Raw genomic sequence first — 20,723 nt, forward strand, 5'->3', positions numbered from 1 at the left:
TGGGGGGAGTGGGAAGGTAATTTTTCTAAGTAGGACCCATTTATAAATTTTTTGAAATCCAGAAGATGAAAAAACGCTTAATGGGCATTTTTCCCTATATTTCTCTTATTGAGAAATTCTTCTTTTTTATTGATGCAATCTGAATATATACTTAAAACATTTCATAACAAGTTTGAGAATTACCTGTGCATATGTGAATGGAACTGAACGAAAAATAACAGTTAAAAAAATAGAACATAAAAAAATTGTTCTAAAAAACTTCAGAGTTTGATGGTGATCGAATTCGCGCCATACGATCGCAACAGCAACCTCATAGCCGCTGGGCTACTACTACTGCTTGATAGCTTGTGCCAAATGTTGTGTTTACTATTGCAGTGCACACGAATTGTACCGTTTCTTTTTTCTTGAACTTAATTTAAGAACATTGTTCTCATTAATAGAACATTTTTTCATATTTTAAGACCAGCCGTTCTCTTTTCAAGAAAATGGTGTGAGTTGAAGAACAAGGTTGTTGTTTTTAGAACAGGGCGTTCGTTTTTCAAGAACAAAATCGTAAGAACATGAAAAGCTTGAACTGAGTCCGGTGGTGCTGCATTTTAGAACGGCGTTTTTCTCTGAGTGTGGTTGAACTCCTTCGAAACGGCTCGGTCGATTGAATATATGGAGTAGGTCTGTGAATCGGATGTTATCTAATTTTTATACGACAAAATGGTAAGGGTGGTCCACCCCCTATTTTTTTTATTTTAGACTAAACCTGAGCTTCGAATGAGGTCTTGAAGGGTGTGTGGCACCTCCCATGCAATTTTTATTACCATATCGTATTGTGACGAATATTAGTATCACTAAGTGATTCTCACATCACTAATCTGATACTAAGTAATCAAAGGCACAACAACAATAAAGTAAGTTGCCACTATTGGTACGTAAACAAATCAATCATCATTTACACACATATGTACATACAAGGCAACGAAGAGATATTCGCAAACACATGTAATCATCAGCCGAAGTAGTACTCACATATACACACGCATATGGCTATGCGAGAGACTATAAACTACAAATATACATCTACATATATGGCTGGTAACCATGCATGGAGTTCGCGAAGTTACTAGACCTTAGGAGAAATGGATTAACGAGAAAACAGAGAGTATAAAAGCAGCGAAAGCTGAGTAGTCAGGAATTAGTTTGATTTAAACACACAATGAGTTGTGAAGCAAGAGTTATTGTGAAGTACACTCAAAGTAGTCTAATAAAGACCATTTTGCATTACTTAATATTGGAGTTATTTATTCGACAATTTAGCGATTCGAACGTTTGCAGAAGGTGTAAAATAAGTGGAGTTTCACTAAATTCGTTACAGTATATTCCCTGTACCGATTTATCCATACAACATTGATAATAACAAAGTTCTAACGAAATTGGGGGTAGATTGAAAATAGGGGTGTGGTGCTGGACATTACTTATAAAGGAAGTCTTGCACTCATAGAATTCTATTATCATATCGTCGGTTTGGAGTCTAAACCTGCAAAAATGAGTTTTTGATGCAGTTTGATAAAGCATCAAACAGGTAAAAAATTAAGCTCAAATATTAACCACACACAAAGTAGAAATCCTTTATGACGAGTTTACTTCATATACTTTACACGAAAAATAGGTTTTTGTCAGCCATGGTCGCCGTGCGTGCTACCACACCGCGCAAAGCAATGTCAACATTTTAGAAACAAGTTTTTTTAGAAAAAAATTTTTCCAAGCGGGGTCGGCCCTCGGCGGTTATTTGACAAGCAGTGTATTTCTGCCATGAAAAGCTTCTCAGCGAAAACTCAAAATCGCAAATATGTTTCAACTGCATTTTGGTTTAGCCCATTCGCATGATTAACCACATTTTAATAAGTTATTCGCCGATTTCAATATAATCGCATCATCAGTGCGTAGGTTGAAAATTTTGAACAAAGGGCTGACATACAAAAAAAACGCGTGGTTGGTGAAATTATGCACAAGGGACTGTGACACATCTCGAATAAAGAAAAATTGTTATGTCCATGTATAAAAATATCTAAAATGCTTTGATTTGGATATCCCTTATTTAAGAAATTGGTCGAATTTTCGACCCCCCGAAGATACCAGTACTTTATAAATTTATGAAATTATTATTTAATGAAAATATGTATAAATGTATTAAAATAGTTTTAATATTAAGCATATTTTTCATACCTGTACATACATATGTACGTAATTAATTCAAAATAAAAAAGTAAAGGTGTCTAAGTTCGGGTGTAACCGAACATTATATACTCAGCGTGAGCTTCAATTGTACATTTCATTTCAGATAAATTACTTTTCTACATAACACGTGGCACCGCCCGTTTAAAAAAAAATGTCTCCCCATTTCCTCTTACAGTAAAACTTGATAAATGAAATATCATTGATTCAAAACTATTTTTTGCTAAGTTATAGCTTAATATTCCAGTCTACGACTTTTTTAAACTTGTTTTATATCTAAGTTGCCGTGGTCTTTAACCGATCCCGTCCATTTTTACTACAAATAAGGAAAATCTGTGTACCTATAAGGAAAATCTATGTACCCAATTTTATTACGATCCGTTAATTTTTCTTCGAGTTATGGCTCCCGAAACATAGAAAATTGCTTAGTCATAAAAGGGGCGGTGCCACGCCCATTTTTTAAAATTTGAAGTTTTTCCTATTTACTGTTATAAATCCACTTGGGAAAAGAAATACAATTGATATAAAGCTCTTTTTTGCAAAGATAGAGCTTATTTTATTCGTCCACGACCCTTTTAAAAATCTTTTATATAAAAGTGGGACCACGTTAACCGATTTGTCAATTTTTTCTTCATAGCATTCCTTATAGTAAAGGGCAACTTCTCTGCCGAATTTTGTTACGATAGGTTTAACGATTTTTGATTTATGATTAATAATATTTGTAAAATTTATTTTATCACAAGTGGGCGGTGCCCCGCCCATTTTAAAATTGTTTTCCAAATTTTTATCAAGAGTCTCAATATCAGTCCACACGTCAAATTTCAACATTTTAGGTGTATTATTCACTAAATAATCAGGTTTTTTGTGTTTTCCAAAATGTTATATATATAAAAAGTGGGCGTGGTTATCATCCCATTTCGTTCATTTTCAATACCAATATATTCTGGGTCCAGATAAGCTCGCGTACCAAATTTGGTGAAGATATCTCAATATTTACTTAAATTATCGTGTTAACGGACGGACGGACGGACGGACATGGCTCAATCATTTTTTTTTCGATACTGATGATTTTGATATATGGAAGTCTATATCTATCTCGATTCCTTTATACCTGTACCACCAACCGTTATCCAATCAAAGTTAATATACTCTGTGTGCAAAACACTCGTGAGTATAAAAATATTTCTAAATGCGTAATTCAGCCACCCATTTCAACTTTCAAACCTACCGTTATTTCAATCAATCAAGCAATCAAAATAAACATACATGACAGAGTCAAGAGTGTAGTTTGATCAGAAACCTTTCCTAATTGTTTCACTGCCTGAGTGGCATATATAAAAGAAAAAAGTGGCATATATATAAAAAAAAAAGTCTCTATGAAATATGGGTGCATCTCATAAAAACCAACAGGACGCAATCCAGATATAACAAACCCCACCTATAACGAAATGCCGACAACTCTAAATACCGACAACACACAATCAATCCAGACAAATTTACTAAAATTTCGTTAATACACGTAACGCCTACTCAAAACGGTGTTCTACGCAGAGGCACTGTAGATCGCGTAACCGTTGTTGGATCGGTTAAGGGTTATTATGAGCAAGGCCGATAGGTGTTTTGCGCAGAAATACTGTGGATCGTGTAGTCCGTGTTGGATGGGCTAAGGGTTCTTTTATTGAAGCTCGGTCAAAAGCCGCCTACGCAGATAGGTATTTTTCACAAAAATACTGTGGATCGCGTAGTTGGTGTTGGATCCCAATTTACATGTTGGCGGGATTTAATGTCGATCGTGTCGGGATTTGGTCGTGTCGTGATTTGGTCATGTCAATATAGATATTCGGTTATGCAAAGAGTCACAACAAGCTGAAAATCAGTGAAATTAATTAAAATATAATTATGTTTCTTTTGTATTACCGACCTTAAATGTGTTGCTTATTAAAACCTTTAATGCGAGCTCTAGGCCACACAAATATATTGTGACGAATATTAGCATCACTAAGTGATACTAACATCACCAAATAAAGGCACAACAACAATAAAGCAAGCTGCCACTCTTGTGTACGTAAACAAATCAATCATCATTTACGCATATACATACAAGGCAACGGAGAGATACTCACAAACACATGTAATCAACAGCCGAAGTAGTACTCACATATACACACGCATATGGCTACAAACTACAAATATACATGTATATGGCTGGTAACCAAGGATGAATTACGCGAAATTACTAGACCTTAGGAGAAATGGGTGAACGAGGAAACCGAGAATATAAAAGCAGCGCAAGCTGATGCATCAGTTTTGATTTAAGCACGCTATTGGTTGAGAAGTATAAGTGTTATTGTGAAGTACTCTCAAAGTAGTCTAATAAAGACCATTTTGCATTATTGAATATTGGAGTTATTTATTCAACAATTTAGCGATACGAACGTTAGCAGCAGGTTTGGAATAAGCGAAATTCCCCAAAATTCGTTACAATATGAATAAAAGGTCAAAAAAGGATTTTAATTTTTTACAATATTTGAATTTATTGTTGTCGATATTTCGACTTAAGTTTGACGTCATCTTCAGGAAGTTTGTGTTCGGGTGTTTGTGAACTCAGAGAAAAAACCGTTCTAAAACGAGCGAAACAAGTTCAAAATTAAGAACATTCATTGACAAAAGTCTGTTAAGTACGTTTTTTCTTGACTCGTGACCGATGGGTTTGTTTTAAGAACAGTTTTTCCAAGCACACCGTTCGTATTTTACGACCAGTTTGGTATTGATGTGTGAACCTTCTGTACTCATTTCAAGCACTACTTGGGCCTGATTTAAGATTTTTCGTTCTCACGCTTCGAGAACGATTTGTGGTCGATTTAACATTTTTCGGTCTCAATTCAAGAACGGTTTGTGCTTGATCTTTGGGGGGAGTGGGAAGGTAATTTTTCTAAGTGACCCATTTATAAATTTTTTGAAATCCAGAAGATGAAAAAACGCTTAATGGGCATTTTTCCATATATTTCTCTTATTGAGAAATTCTTCTTTTTTATTGATGCAATCTGAATATATACTTAAAACATTTCATAACAAGTTTGAGAATTACCTGTGCATATGTGAATGGAACTGAACGAAAAATAAGAGTTAAAAAAATAGAACATAAAAAAATTGTTCTAAAAAACTTCAGAGTTTGATGGTGATCGAATTCGCGCCATACGATCGCAACAGCAACCTCATAGCCGCTGGGCTACTACTACTGCTTGATAGCTTGTGCCAAATGTTGTGTTTAATATTGCAGTGCACACGAATTGTACCGTTTCTTTTTTCTTGAACTTAATTTAAGAACATTGTTCTCATTAATAGAACATTTTTTCATATTTTAAGACCAGCCGTTCTCTTTTCAAGAAAATGGTGTGAGTTGAAGAACAAGGTTGTTGTTTTTAGAACAGGGCATTCGTTTTTCAAGAACAAAAACGTAAGAACATGAAAAGCTTGAACTGAGTCCGGTGGTGCTGCATTTTAGAACGGCGTTTTTCTCTGAGTTATTTGAACTCCTTCGAAACGGCTCGGTCGATTGAATATATGGAGTAGGTCTGTGAATCGGATGTTATCTAATTTTTATACGACAAAATGGTAAGGGTGGTCCACCCCCTATTTTTTTTATTTTAGACTAAACCTGAGCTTCGAATGAGGTCTTGAAGGGTGTGTGGCACCTCCCATGCAATATTTATTACCATATCGTATTGTGACGAATATTAGTATCACTAAGTGATTCTCACATCACTAATCTGATACTAAGTAATCAAAGGCACAACAACAATAAAGTAAGTTGCCACTATTGGTACGTAAACAAATCAATCATCATTTACACACATATGTACATACAAGGCAACGAAGAGATATTCGCAAACACATGTAATCATCAGCCGAAGTAGTACTCACATATACACACGCATATGGCTATGCGAGAGACTATAAACTAAAAATATACATCTCTATATATGTGGCTGGTAACCATGCATGGAGTTCGCGAAGTTACTAGACCTTAAGAGAAATGGATTAACGAGAAAACAGAGAGTATAAAAGCAGCGAAAGCTGAGTAGTCAGGAATCAGTTTGATTTAAACACACAATGAGTTGTGAAGCAAGAGTTATTGTGAAGTACACTCAAAGTAGTCTAATAAAGACCATTTTGCATTACTTAATATTGGAGTTATTTATTCGACAATTTAGCGATTCGAACGTTTGCAGAAGGTGTAAAATAAGTGGAGTTTCACTAAATTCGTTACAGTATATTCCCTGTACGGATTTATCCATACAACATTGATAATAACAAAGTTTTAACGAAATTGGGGGTAGATTGAAAATAGGGGTGTGGTGCTGGACATTACTTATAAGGGAAGTCTTGCACTCATAGAATTCTATTATAATATCGTCGGTTTGGAGTCTAAACCTGCAAAAATGAGTTTTTGATGCAGTTTGATAAAGCATCAAACAGGTAAAAAAGTAAGCTCAAATATTAACCACACACAAAGTAGAAATCCTTTATGACGAGTTTACTTCATATGCTTTACACGAAAAATAGGTTTTTGTCAGCCATGGTCTCCGTGCGTGCTACCACACCGCGCAAAGCAATGTCAACATTTTAGAAACAAGTTTTTTTAGAAAAAAATGTTTCCAAGCGGGGTCGGCTGTTGTTGTTGTAGCGATTAGGTTACTCCCCGAAGGCTTTGGGGAGTGTTATCGATGTGATGGTCCTTTGTCGGATACAGATCCGATACGCTCCGGTAATACAGCACCATTAAGGTGCTGGCCCGACCATTTCGGGAATGATTTATATGGCCACATTGAACCTTCAGGCCATCCCTCCCTCCCCACCCCCAACTTCCATGAGGAGCTTGGGGTCGCCAGAGCCTCGTCTGTTAGTGAAACGGGATTCGCCGCTCGAAGGTGAGGTTGACAATTGGGTTGGAGAAGCTATATATTGCGCTACACAACCCCTTGAACCCCGCGGGGTCGCCCTCGGCGGTTATTTGACAAGCAATAAGAGTGTATTTCTGCCATGAAAAGCTTCTCAGCGAAAACTCAAAATCGCAAATATGTTTCAACTGCATTTTGGTTTAGCCCATTCGCATGATTAACCACATTTTAATAAGTTATTCGCCGATTTCAATATAATCGCATCATCAGTGCGTAGGTTGAAAATTTTGAACAAAGGGCTGACATACAAAAAAAACGCGTGGTTGGTGAAATTATGCACAAGGGACTGTGACACATCTCGAATAAAGAAAAATTGTTATGTCCATGTATAAAAATATCTAAAATGCTTTGATTTGGATATCCCTTATTTAAGAAATTGGTCGAATTTTCGACCCCCCGAAGATACCAGTACTTTATAAATTTATGGAATTATTATTTAATGAAAATATGTATAAATGTATTAAAATAGTTTTAATATTAAGCATATTTTTCATACCTGTACATACATATGTACGTAATTAATTCAAAATAAAAAAGTAAAGGTGTCTAAGTTCGGGTGTAACCGGACATTATATACTCAGCGTGAGCTTCAATTGTACATTTCATTTCAGATAAATTACTTTTCTACATAACACGTGGCACCGCCCGTTTAAAAAAAAAATGTCTCCCCATTTCCTCTTACAGTAAAACTTGATAAATGAAATATCATTGATTCAAAACTATTTTTTGCTAAGTTATAGCTTAATATTCCAGTCTACGACTTTTTTAAACTTGTTTTATATCTAAGTTGCCGTGGTCTTTAACCGATCCCGTCCATTTTTACTACAAATAAGGAAAATCTGTGTACCCAATTTTATTACGATCCGTTAATTTTTCTTCGAGTTATGGCTCCCGAAACATAGAAAATTGCTTAGTCATAAAAGGGGCGGTGCCACGCCCATTTTTTAAAATTTGAAGTTTTTCCTATTTACTGTTATAAATCCACTTGGGAAAAGAAATACAATTGATATAAAGCTCTTTTTTGCAAAGATAGAGCTTATTTTATTCGTCCACGACCCTTTTAAAAATCGTTTATATAAAAGTGGGACCACGTTAGCCGACTTGTCAATTTTTTCTTCATAGCATTCCTTATAGTAAAGGCAACTTCTCTGCCGAATTTTGTTACGATAGGTTTAACGATTTTTGATTTATGATTAATAATATTTGTAAAATTTATTTTATCACAAGTGGGCGGTGCCGCGCCCATTTTAAAATTTTTTTCCAAATTTTTATCAAGAGTCTCAATATCAGTCCACACGTCAAATTTCAACATTTTAGGTGTATTATTCACTAAATAATCAGGTTTTTTGTGTTTTCCAAAATGTTATATATATAAAAAGTGGGCGTGGTTATCATTCCATTTCGTTCATTTTCAATACCAATATATTCTGGGTCCAGATAAGCTCGCGTACCAAATTTGGTGAAGATATCTCAATATTTACTTAAATTATCGTGTTAACGGACGGACGGACGGACGGACATGGCTCAATCATTTTTTTTTTTCGATACTGATGATTTTGATATATGGAAGTCTATATCTATCTCGATTCCTTTATACCTGTACCACCAACCGTTATCCAATCAAAGTTAATATACTCTGTGTGCAAAACACTCGTGAGTATAAAAATATTTCTAAATGCGTAATTCAGCCACCCATTTCAACTTTCAAACCTACCGTTATTTCAATCAATCAAGCAATCAAAATAAACATACATGACAGAGTCAAGAGTGTAGTTTGATCAGAAACCTTTCCTAATTGTTTCACTGCCTGAGTGGCATATATAAAAGAAAAAAGTGGCATATATATAAAAAAAAAAGTCTCTATGAAATATGGGTGCATCTCATAAAATCCAACAGGACGCAATCCAGATATAACAAACCCCACCTATAACGAAATGCCGACAACTCTAAATACCGACAACACACAATCAATCCAGACAAATTTACTAAAATTTCGTTAATACACGTAACGCCTACTCAAAAAGGTGTTCTACGCAGAGGCACTGTAGATCGCGTAACCGTTGTTGGATCGGTTAAGGGTTATTATGAGCAAGGCCGATAGGTGTTTTGCGCAGAAATACTGTGGATCGTGTAGTCCGTGTTGGATGGGCTAAGGGTTCTTTTATTGAAGCTCGGTCAAAAGCCGCCTACGCAGATAGGTATTTTTGACAAAAATACTGTGGATCGCGTAGTTGGTGCTGGATCCCAATTTACATGTTGGCGGGATTTAATGTCGATCGTGTCGGGATTTGGTCGTGTCGTGATTTGGTCATGTCAATATAGATATTCGGTTATGCAAAGAGTCACAACAAGCTGAAAATCAGTGAAATTAATTAAAATATAATTATGTTTCTTTTGTATTACCGACCTTAAATGTGTTGCTTATTAAAACCTTTAATGCGAGCTCTAGGCCACACAAATATATTGTGACGAATATTAGCATCACTAAGTGACACTAACATCACCAAATAAAGGCACAACAACAATAAAGCAAGCTGCCACTCTTGTGTACGTAAACAAATCAATCATCATTTACGCATATACATACAAGGCAACGGAGAGATACTCACAAACACATGTAATCAACAGCCGAAGTAGTACTCACATATACACACGCATATGGCTACAAACTACAAATATACATGTATATGGCTGGTAACCAAGGATGAAGTTCGCGAAATTACTAGACCTTAGGAGAAATGGGTGAACGAGGAAACCGAGAATATAAAAGCAGCGCAAGCTGATGCATCAGTTTTGATTTAAGCACGCTATTGGTTGAGAAGTATAAGTGTTATTGTGAAGTACTCTCAAAGTAGTCTAATAAAGACCATTTTGCATTATTGAATATTGGAGTTATTTATTCAACAATTTAGCGATACGAACGTTAGCAGCAGGTTTGGAATAAGCGGAATTCCCCAAAATTCGTTACAATATGAATAAAAGGTCAAAAAAGGATTTTAATTTTTTACAATATTTGAATTTATTGTTGTCGATATTTCGACCTAAGTTTGACGTCATCTTCAGGAATATTTGCTTGTTACTTATCGACTATAAATATACATATATAAAATTGAGAAACTCCTCGATATTTCAATGTGTTGAAAAAATTTTATTCAATGTCAAATGTAAAAAAAAATAGTTTTTCGCGATTTACAGTAAACTGTAGGTTTTATCATACAAATAAATGTGCAAAAATTGTACATCATACAAGCCACCATTTCTGAAATATAACGATCTAACAAGGTTGTTACAGCTTTGATCGTCATAATATGTACACGGTTCCACGCCACCTGTGAGGTATTGTACATTCCCAGCAGTCGAATTTCACGAGTAAACACGTGTTTTCAATACAGAGTAAAGCTTAAGAAAGGGGACAGATGTTGTCTCGAGGTTACGCTGGTGTATAAATGAAGGGACTAGGTTTTATTTCATGCAATATTCCTAGGTATAGTTATAATATATATATATATATATATATATATTTATTAAATTTTAAGTCTAAGTTACAATGACAGACAGATACAGTTGTACATATCGCTCATTTGCTGCAACGTCGTCATAACTCAAAAAACATGACTTTTGAGTTAATAACATATAAACGTACCCAATATCATGAGCTATGATGTATAAAAAAATCTTCGTGATCAGTTAAAAATTTAGCATGTGTTATAAAAATGAAAATATGCCTTTATATGCGCAACATATGGCAGTTAAAATGTTTGAATGGCTCTCCTGGAAAATTGTGTTTTTTGAGTTATGACGACGTTGCAGCAAATGAGCGATATGCACGTGGCGTACTCTTGCCTAGTATGGCGATTACAAATTAAATGGGGCAAGATAAATTGCGGTTTAAATCAAAACTATCAAAAGCTTTTGATACGGTCAACCATGGTACGTTACTGCAAGACCTCGAAGGGTCTACCTTCACCCAAGCCTTAAAAGGTGGACCGCAAATTATCTGGGTGGTCGGCAGGCATCAGTGCAATTTAGAAACGCAACATCAAAGCCAAGAAGAATTAAACAAGGGGTGCCACAGGGTGATGTGCTATCCCCACTTTTGTTTAACTTCTACATAGCAAAGCTACCTTCGCCACCCGAAGTTATTATCATTTCCTACGCCGATGACTGCACAATAATGGCCACAGGCTCAAGCCCACAGATCGATGACCTTTGCAACACAATAAACGACTACCTCCCTGATCTCTCCAGTTTTTTCGCCTCGCGAAACCTGGCATTATCACCGACTAAATCATCCGCGACCCTATTTACAACTTGGACGTCCAAAATGTCGACCAATTTGAACATCCACGTCGATGGCACTACGCTACCGACTGTTCTACACCCCAAAATCTTGGGTGTGACATTTGATCAGGATCTACATTTTGGTGAGCACGCAGCCGCAATTGTTCCGAAAATTCGGAGCCGTAATAAAAACCTCAAATCCCTTGCTGGCAGTACTTGGGGAAAAGACAAAGAAACGCTCATTACCACATACAAAGCAATTGGCCAGCCGTTTGCGTGCTATGCGGTCCGTATATGTCGCTAAGCCTAAAAACTACCCACTGGAAGAAACTACAGGCCTGCCAAAATACTGCGCTCAGAACCGCCACGGGCTGTCTTCTTATGTCCCCAGAACACCATCTACATAATGAGGCGAGAATACTTCCCATCAGGGAGAGAAATGAGACGCTAACCAAACAGTTCCTGTTGAATACCCACAAACCTGGGCATCCCAACAGGCATCTGATTGATGAGCCAGCACCGCCTAGGGACTTAGGGAGTCATCTCCGTAAGCATTTTGAGGAAATTCGGCACCTGAGATCTCAGCTGTATGAAGCAAAAAATACGCAAGCAGGTCCTTGGTGAACTCCACAAACAGGCGTCGGACCTTTATGCCGGGAATTGCTCGGTGAATCCAGTACTCGGGGAACAGTACCCAAAACTTGCGGAAGAGGAACGCATACTCCCCAGGGAAACGCGAGTCAATCTGGCTCAACTTCGTTCTGGATACTGTAACAGGTTAAACTCTTACATATCCAGAATCAACCCCGACATACAAAATGTATGCCCCGCTTGCAATGTGTCCCCACATGACACCACCCATCTCTTTAATTGTAATGTGGAACCAACGCCTCTAACACCCCTTTCATTATGGTCCACCCCTGTCGAAACAGCAACTTTCTTTTGGACTCCCGTTAGAGGATATTGATGACAATTTGTGATGTTGTTGTTGTTGTTGTAGCGATAAGGTTGCTCCCCGAAGGCTTTGGGGAGTGTTATCGATGTGATGGTACTTTGCCGGATACAAATCTGGTACGCTCCGGTACCATAGCACCATTAAGGTGCTAGCCCGACCATCTCGGGAACTATTTATGTGGCCACATTAAACCTTCAGGCCATTCCCTCCCTCCCTACTCCCAAGTTCCATGAGGAGCTTGGGGTCGCCAGAGCCTCATCTGTTAGTGAAACAGGATTCGCCGCGGATAGGTGAGGTTGACAATTGGGTTTGGAGAAGCTATATATTGCGCTGGCAACCTGAAGGGTTGCGCTACACAGCCCATTGAATCTGGTATTTTAGTCGCCTCTTACGACAGGGATACCTACCGCGGGTATATTCTGATCCCCTAACCCGCTGGGGTGACAATTTGTGATCGGTCGCGGCTATTAGGTGGGGCGAAACATTGCTACAACAACAACAACCACCCTGATCTCTCCAGTTTTGTCACCTCGCGAAACCTGACATTATGACCGAGTAAATCATCGGCGACCTCATTTACATGGTTGTCCCAAATGTCGACCATTTTTAACATCCACATCAATGGCACTACGCTACCGACTGTCTTACACCCCAAAATCTTGGGTGTGATGTTCGATCAGGATCTACATTTTGTTGAGCATGCAGCCGCAATTTTACCGAAAAGCCAGAGCCGTAGTAAAATCCTCAAAACTCTTGCTGGCAGTACTTGGGGAAAAGATAAAGAAACACTCATTACCACTTACAAAGCAATTGGCCAGCCGATTGAAAAATAATTTTTTTTACCTTTAACCTTAATACAATTTTTTCCACATACTGGAATGGTGAGGAGTTTCTAAATTTTATTTATAATTATATTTTAAACCATTTTAGTGATTTTCAGCTCATTGGAACTTTCTGTATCGTTTCTTTTTTATATAATTTCACCGGACTATTAAGTGAATTGGAATTTTGTATTTCCGGGTTTCGTGATTGAGAATATGTTATACACCGATGAAATATATTAAATTTCTTATATAGACATTTACATATACAAGCAAGTCACATGAAATCAACAGGTTCGACATCTAGTAGAGCCAAGGTTCGATTAAGCACCTCTCGTACTGCTTTCACCAAATAAATGCGGGCATATACGTAAGGCATTAGGTGTTTGCGGGTCTCTTGCTGCAAAGTCAAAAGCAATAAATAGTAAAACAGGCTTATCAGATTATTTTCGAATGATATTTGTTCTTACAGTTAAAATACGCACGCGCCGATAATAGACGCTAAAAAGGGAAACTAAGTCACCAAGAAATCTGATAATTGTATGTAGACCACAAGCGCCTTTTTCAATCTGGTCCAGACAGCTTTCGATTAAATTCGGAAATGCGAATATGTAACTAAATATTAGTTGCCACTCCTCCTGCAATGTATACATTTATCATATTTAAATTAGCGACATTTTAATAAAGGAAACAAATTGATAAATGTTGACATTGAAAAAGCTGCACATTGCACGTGAAGACGCTGTCCCATGGATTGTTTTCTAACAAGGGCAGCTTACTCATCCTATCATTTTTCCGACAGTTGTCTATATTCTGAAAATGGAACTGTAAAGCACAACCTGGATCGATTTACGACTCTGAATTTGGGATGATGTCTTCAAAAGATTGCCACAGAACGAATTATACGCCCCCCCCCCCCCCCCATTAATGTTTTGATTTTAGATTACTTGACACCTACCTCTTCGTCAAGCAAATTGAAGTCAACATCATCGACCGCCGGTAGTTGTTCGTAGTCTTCGTTTTCTACTTTTTCCTCAAATCGTCGAAGTAATGATTCAATGCGAGCAGAATTATATAAAATGAATGCGGCACCTGTTTGGTAAAAATTAAATTTACTATTCAATCTCTATACTCCAATGTAACTCACCTTTAGTGCTCCCTTTACCACTACGTATTATTTGTACAGGACTGGAAAAACGTACCTCCAATAAGTCAACAGTGACAGCAGCAGCACCTAAGCGTGCCATTAGTGCTCGGAACTTTGAATCATCTTTGGCTCGTATCCCATATTTGTGCAGGGCCATTAAACACATATCATTGGAACGACAACTAAAATATATAATTAAACATAAAATCCAAATTCTTTGAAGTATTAGCAAAAATTTACCTGAGGTACTCACTAGTTTTTAAAGTTGTCAACTTTCCGGTGAGAGGATCAATAACAAGACCGCAGCGTATTGTAGCATGACTTAATTTGCCTGGTGCAATTATACCCGGAGGAGGCACTAAAGGTTTACCAGCAACGCTTGTTACATTTAGCTGCAAAACTTTATCACATTTCCCCTTGTTGGCTTCAGTTGCCTCTTTCTCTGTAGCGTTTGTCCAATGTGAGTACTGTAAAACTTTAACTAATGTATCACCCACAAGTTTAGCTCTATAAAATGACAATTCATTGGATTCTTGCGCAGTTTGATTCGAAAAGCAAAGCCATACTCGCTTTTGTGGATCTTTTTCTAATTGACCATATCCATTAGGATGTACACCATTCTTGAGCACCTCTTGTAGCAGCATTGTCTTAACAACATTACGCTGGAGATATAGAAAACAACGATCATTTTCAATCCGTATCCTTTCAATGGGGAATTTCCATTGAGCTGCCATATCAAGAAATTTCTGTTTTGCGGTCTCAGATAAATCTTCTTCGTTCGGTCGAAACATTGCTAAAGCATCCAAGCACAATTTGTGTCCGGCTTCGCTACACCATTTTCGCCACAGGTCAGGACAAGCAGGGAAACTGAACTCCCCTTGAATTTTTAATTTTTCTCTGTGCACACGTATGAAACCTTTTGCATTTTTTGGAAAATCCACTTGGGGGAACAAGCTCGGCTTTTCTAGTAAATATGTGCATAATTTATCAGCTATTATTGCTGTTGGATTAAGCATTTTTGTCCAAACCCTGCGTTGATTATTCTAGTTCCACCGACCGCAAATATTTGAAAGAATTTTTGGACAATATTCAATCACATCAGCTGGCTTCTGGTGCATTCCGTGCGAAATCGTGCACATGTTTTTTTTTTTAATTTTCTGTTTGCTAAAACCGCCGAAAGGATAAATTTTAAAATAGTGGAAAATTTTGGTACATCTCGTGGTGTGTACGCACGTCGACACTTTAGCTAAGCCCATCGTAAATACATTTACACTATACTTTTTGTTGAATTATACTTATCATTACTACATTACATTACTAGTTATCAAAGTTTTGCTTAGCTCCATTGGCTAGGGAATTGCTCATGTTCATATTCACCTGCCGTCTTCCAGTGAGTTTTACAGCTCCGGCTCACGCTCAATACTCACGGGAATGCTCTGGATCATTGAAAGACTTGAGAAATAGTTATGGATTCGCATCTTCAATGGATCACCAAGGAAGGCAGTTGGCATGATCTGGTGGTGCACAGTGGCTAGTCATGTCGGCTGGGCTGGGTTCTTGCCAACCTTGCTGTCCTGCGCCATAAACAGAAAAAAAGGTCATATCATGCCTTTCAAATAACCGTCAAAAAGCGCAGAACTAATTCAAATTGCTCAAATGGACTAAAACAACATTCCGGCCGAACCAGAGGTCACGGACAGACCGTTAAAACATTCGAAATTTAAAATTCAAAAAAAAAAAGATATTCAAAAAAAATTTTACCCAAAAAAAATTGACCGAACCGGAAATGACTGGTTACTATTGTTGAAAACCACAAAAAAAAAACTGAAAAAGGGAGAGAACAAAAAAAGGTAAAAGGGCCGAATATACATAGGCGGCGCCGCGGGTGTTGTTGCGATGCCCGTTGCCTGTTCCCACCTTCAAAACCCATGACCACCGACGCACCTAATTTTCGGTGGTCCCTTACCTGTATACACTACGTGCCTTCTAAATGAAGATGAACATCAACATTCCCATTATTACAAACACTTTATTTATAATTCATTGCAGTGAAAGACTTAGACAATATCTATATTTAATCCATACTAGGTAACACTCTGAGGTTAAGACTAACTTTTTTTCTTTTTGTGATCAATTTGTATTTGTGTGTTAATGTATATTTTGTGCCTACAGAAATCTTAAAATAAATTTGAAGTATTATAGAGCATATATGATATTTGGTATGTATCACGCTCACTCGCAGTTGCTTTATTTCAATACATCGAAAATACTAAGTTTTCAAGATATAAATAAGTACTATTCACCAAATTCAAAAAAAAAAACCAAAGAATATAGAGCCTTTTGAATGACACTTCAAAAAAAATTACAAACATGAGTCTTTGTAGCCCTATATTTTTATTATTATTGTTATTATAATTTGTTTCCTTTTTTTCAAAATTAGTTTAAGTTTTTACGTAGTCATATAAAAGGCATTTAGTTATGAATGAAAGTTTAATTATAAAACAAAAAGAGAAAACGTGTGCTAGTGCGTTTAATTATAATTTTTTATTGCTTTTGTTTTTAAACAAGTTTTCTGTTACAGTTTCAGCTTTTATAAAACAAAATTGTCTTACAAAAAATTGTCGAAATCTCAAAACAAACGATTCATAACTTTACGAATTAGTCATTCAAAACGACAATCACTAAAAGCTAAAAATTTTGTTTTTCTCTTTTTGTTTGCATTTACATTTTTCCACTCGGCCAAAAATTGATCATAAAATATGTATAAATACAGATATGAATGAAACAAAAATATCTTGCCCTAAACATTACTTATATATAATAAGGATTAAAAGCGGAAAACATGTGCATAATTTTTTTGAAATGGTAGGTGTGAGCTGTACATAACTGTGCTGAATAATAATTTTAGACTTTTCCTTGAAAAAATGTTTTTGTTTTTTTTTTCTGTTTTACTTTTATGTTAATTATTTTAGTTTATCTCATCTTATTTTCTTTTGTCCTAATTTAGTTTATTTCATTTTAATTTAGTTCATATGGTATTTGAACATTTAGTTGTTTTTATTGTAGTTTATCTGAATAGTGCTATCACTTTATTATCTTACTATATTTTATTTTATTTTACTATGCTTTAATTTAGATTTTCCGATCAATTGAAAAAAAGAGCTAGAAGTTCAAAAAAATTCTTCATGGAAGGTTATTAACAACTTCCCTGTTCGATGAGTCATATGTCACTCATACTAGCGTATTGAAATGAGTTCGTTAGTCACATGTGACTCATTTCTTTATACAATTTAAAGACGCTTTCTTGGTACGAACGTGTCGTTATATATTTGTGAAATCTATGTGAGCGTATATCAAAAGATTCGAACTTTAGGAAAATGAAAAAAAATTTCGAAAAATTTTTCTTTTTTTTTCTAATACCTTTTTCTCATTTTCTTCAATTTTTGGTTATACTTCTAATTTCTATTAAACAAAAGAGCGCACTTATACACGCTTTTGACATTTATGTATCAATTTACCGTTATTTTGATTCGTAAACGTAAATTATTTCTTATAGTCCTATATGTTCACCTGGGACTCATTGAACGTGGTAAACAAGATTGTTTTTGCTACGTTCCTGAGTCAAATTTGAATCACAAAATAGAGTAGCCCACAATAAGGTAAATATATGACAAATCATTTATAAAAATAATATTCTGTAATATGTATTCATATTATTCAATTAAGCAATACAAAAATTAATGGGCGTAGGGCATTCTCAAAGCGCGTTGTCTAAAGCAGCGCATTCATAATGCTAGTGAAATTAATTTAATGTATTTTTAAATGTTTATGCTTATGGGCATACGCAAATGTAAATGTATGTGTGTAATTCACTTTAATCTAGTTAGTATACTACTTTCTATATACTATATACTTTCTTTTATGTGATTTTTAAACTCTCCTACGATCAAATTTGGTTTTGGAATCTCTCTATTTAGTAAATTATAGTGGTCCGTATTATGGAACGAACTCACCCATTGATTCACCCGTCGTTGTTGTTGAAGCTGATGCTGTTGCAGCAGGCCCATATTCGGCGGCCCTGCTGTTGGAGTGGTTAAAGCTGGTGGTGTTGCAGCAGGCCTATGTTCGGCGGCCCTGCTTTTGGTGTGGTTAAAGCTGGTGGTGTTGCAGCAGGCCTATGTTCGGCGACCCTGCTGTTGGTGATTCAGCAGGCCTATGTTTGCCGGCCCTGCTGTTGGTGTGGTTAAGGCTGGTGGTGTTGCAGCAAAGTTAATTTTCACGTTATAGTGGTGTATGCGTGGCCCCAAAATGCATTACAATCTGGCTTTTAGTGGGTTTCAAAGCACAACTTAGGAACAAACCTACAAAATAATGCTAATGGATGTTGTTTTCACTTATTTTAGAAGCCTGGAAGTAACTTCCCCAACTCTTTTTCAAATTACTGGTGGTGTTGCAGCAAAGTTAATTTTTACGTTATAGTTGTATATGCGTCGCCCCAAAATGCTTTACAATCTGGCTTTTCGTGGGTTTCAAAGCACAACTTAAGAACAAACCACAAAATATTGCTAATGGATGTTGTTTTCACTTATTTTAGAAGTTTGGAAGTAACTTCCCCAACTCTTTCTCAAATTAAATATTTCCGTATGAAAATTCATCGTCCGTTCCAACTTTTACAACCTTTCACGTGTCCATCCAGCCAAAAAAGAAAAAGCCAAAAGCCCGCTTCCGTATATGCTTCCGCTAGATCCCCGATCAATCGATACTTCGATGTTTTTATCGGTTCGTTCAACCCACCTGTTGGCTCATGTCCCTGTCATGCATACCATGTTCCGATTTTGTCGTCGTGTTGATGATAGGCGTATGGAATTCAGAGGGGGCAACTTTTGCGTCGTGAGAGAATTGTGCGCTGAGTTAATTGGACATGGCAATAGATATAACTTAAAGCACTGTAAAAAAAAAACAATATTCACCATCACGGCCACAGTAATTACCAATGTGTTGATTATGTTTTGCTTTTGTCATCTCTTTTTACCAGTGAAATGGAAGAAACAAAATCAGCTGATAGGATAAAATTCTCGGCGATGCCACCTGCACTAATTTATAACGAAGAGTTTGTAACCACTCCAGGTAACCATGAGTAGTGGTGAATCCTGACCCTTTCCCCTATCACTAGCCAACTACCCTACAAGAAACGCTGATAGTTTTACTAATACACTCACACTTGTAATTGACAATGCTGATCCTGCGATGACGTAAACATTGATACTCAAATTTACGTATGTTCCTTTGTTCGCACACGCATGTCCGCATGTACCCAACGACAGCCTATAATCATGAAAAAGGACTCAAACTGGGAAAGCTTCGGACACCTGGTACAGAACAAAAGAACATACAGCAGATACCATTATGCATATGAGACAGATACATAATTCTCAATGGAATTTTATGTAAGCGAGAACAGTTTATCCGATTTAATCATGTTGTCACTACTGACTGTCATATGACAATCAAATGATTATCACGGTTGTTTTGTTATTTTTTAAATTCCGCTATTTTCAACCGACGAAAACCATATAAAAAATAAGTTTAAAAAATGAAAAAGAGAGCATTTCAAAGCTCCATGCTAAAAGAAAAAAAAATTGAAAACAATATTAAAAAATATCAAAAGTTGTCGGAATGTGTGGGACCCACTCAAAAAATTTATACGCGAAAAATAATAGTAGTGGTGATTCATTTTTAAATGTGTTTCCGCATAAGGAAAGCGCTATTCTATTGTTTTGTTATTTTCTGAATTTAAATTGAACATTCTGAAGTCGAATTCTTATAAAACTATTTATTTTAAACAAATAAGAAACGCGTATGCTTTTATCACGTACAAAATTAAAAACGTTATGAAATAAAGTAAATAAAAAGCAAAAAGCATTGTTTCATTTTTGGAGGAATATAACAATGGTCATTTATGATAGTATAACAGTCAAACCTGATATCTACAGTAAACTATCATTTATGACACTTTTTGATAGTTATAGTGTCAGCACTGATCCAGGAAAAGGAATGAGAGTGAGCAGTACGGCTATATACTTAATCAGTAGGCCATGTTGGTGTATAAGAAGGAGACAAAAACTCACACGTACACAGTTGTTTACATCACATTTGCGCAAGTCCCCTTAAGTTTGTGATAGAAAGTTTGTATGAGGCGCTGATCGTTAGGTTGACATTGCTGACAATCAGATGATAGTCACATGATAGTCAGTATTCTTGTAGGGTAGTACGTTCCACGGGTGATCTCCCAAGGGAGCCAATACAAAGCAGATGTCATGAAATTTTCGCAC

At 36.4% G+C, this 20,723-nt stretch overlaps 1 protein-coding gene across 2 annotated transcripts in view; it reads right to left on the minus strand.

Annotated features, from left to right (window-relative positions):
• Positions 1-15,491, minus strand: part of LOC137250675 (uncharacterized) — a 320,882-nt gene extending 305,391 nt beyond the window's left edge. The window contains exons 1-5 of one of the 2 annotated variants that reach the window (XM_067783887.1): positions 14,632-15,488; positions 14,392-14,573; positions 14,203-14,336; positions 13,715-13,882; positions 10,182-13,644 (exon numbers count right to left, since the gene is read on the minus strand). In XM_067783887.1, the coding sequence (XP_067639988.1) occupies positions 13,522-13,644; positions 13,715-13,882; positions 14,203-14,336; positions 14,392-14,573; positions 14,632-15,407 (1,383 nt within the window). In that variant the 5' untranslated portion in view covers positions 15,408-15,488 and the 3' untranslated portion in view covers positions 10,182-13,521. Of the gene's footprint in view, positions 1-10,181; positions 13,645-13,714; positions 13,883-14,202; positions 14,337-14,391; positions 14,574-14,631 lie in introns of those variants that run through there. The other variant, XR_010953045.1, reaches the window with a different exon arrangement.
• Between the last annotated feature and the right edge of the window lie 5,232 nt (positions 15,492-20,723).

The sequence above is a fragment of the Eurosta solidaginis genome, chromosome 4 (genome assembly GCF_040869045.1).
Source record: "Eurosta solidaginis isolate ZX-2024a chromosome 4, ASM4086904v1, whole genome shotgun sequence".
Classification (NCBI taxonomy): domain Eukaryota; kingdom Metazoa; phylum Arthropoda; class Insecta; order Diptera; family Tephritidae; genus Eurosta; species Eurosta solidaginis.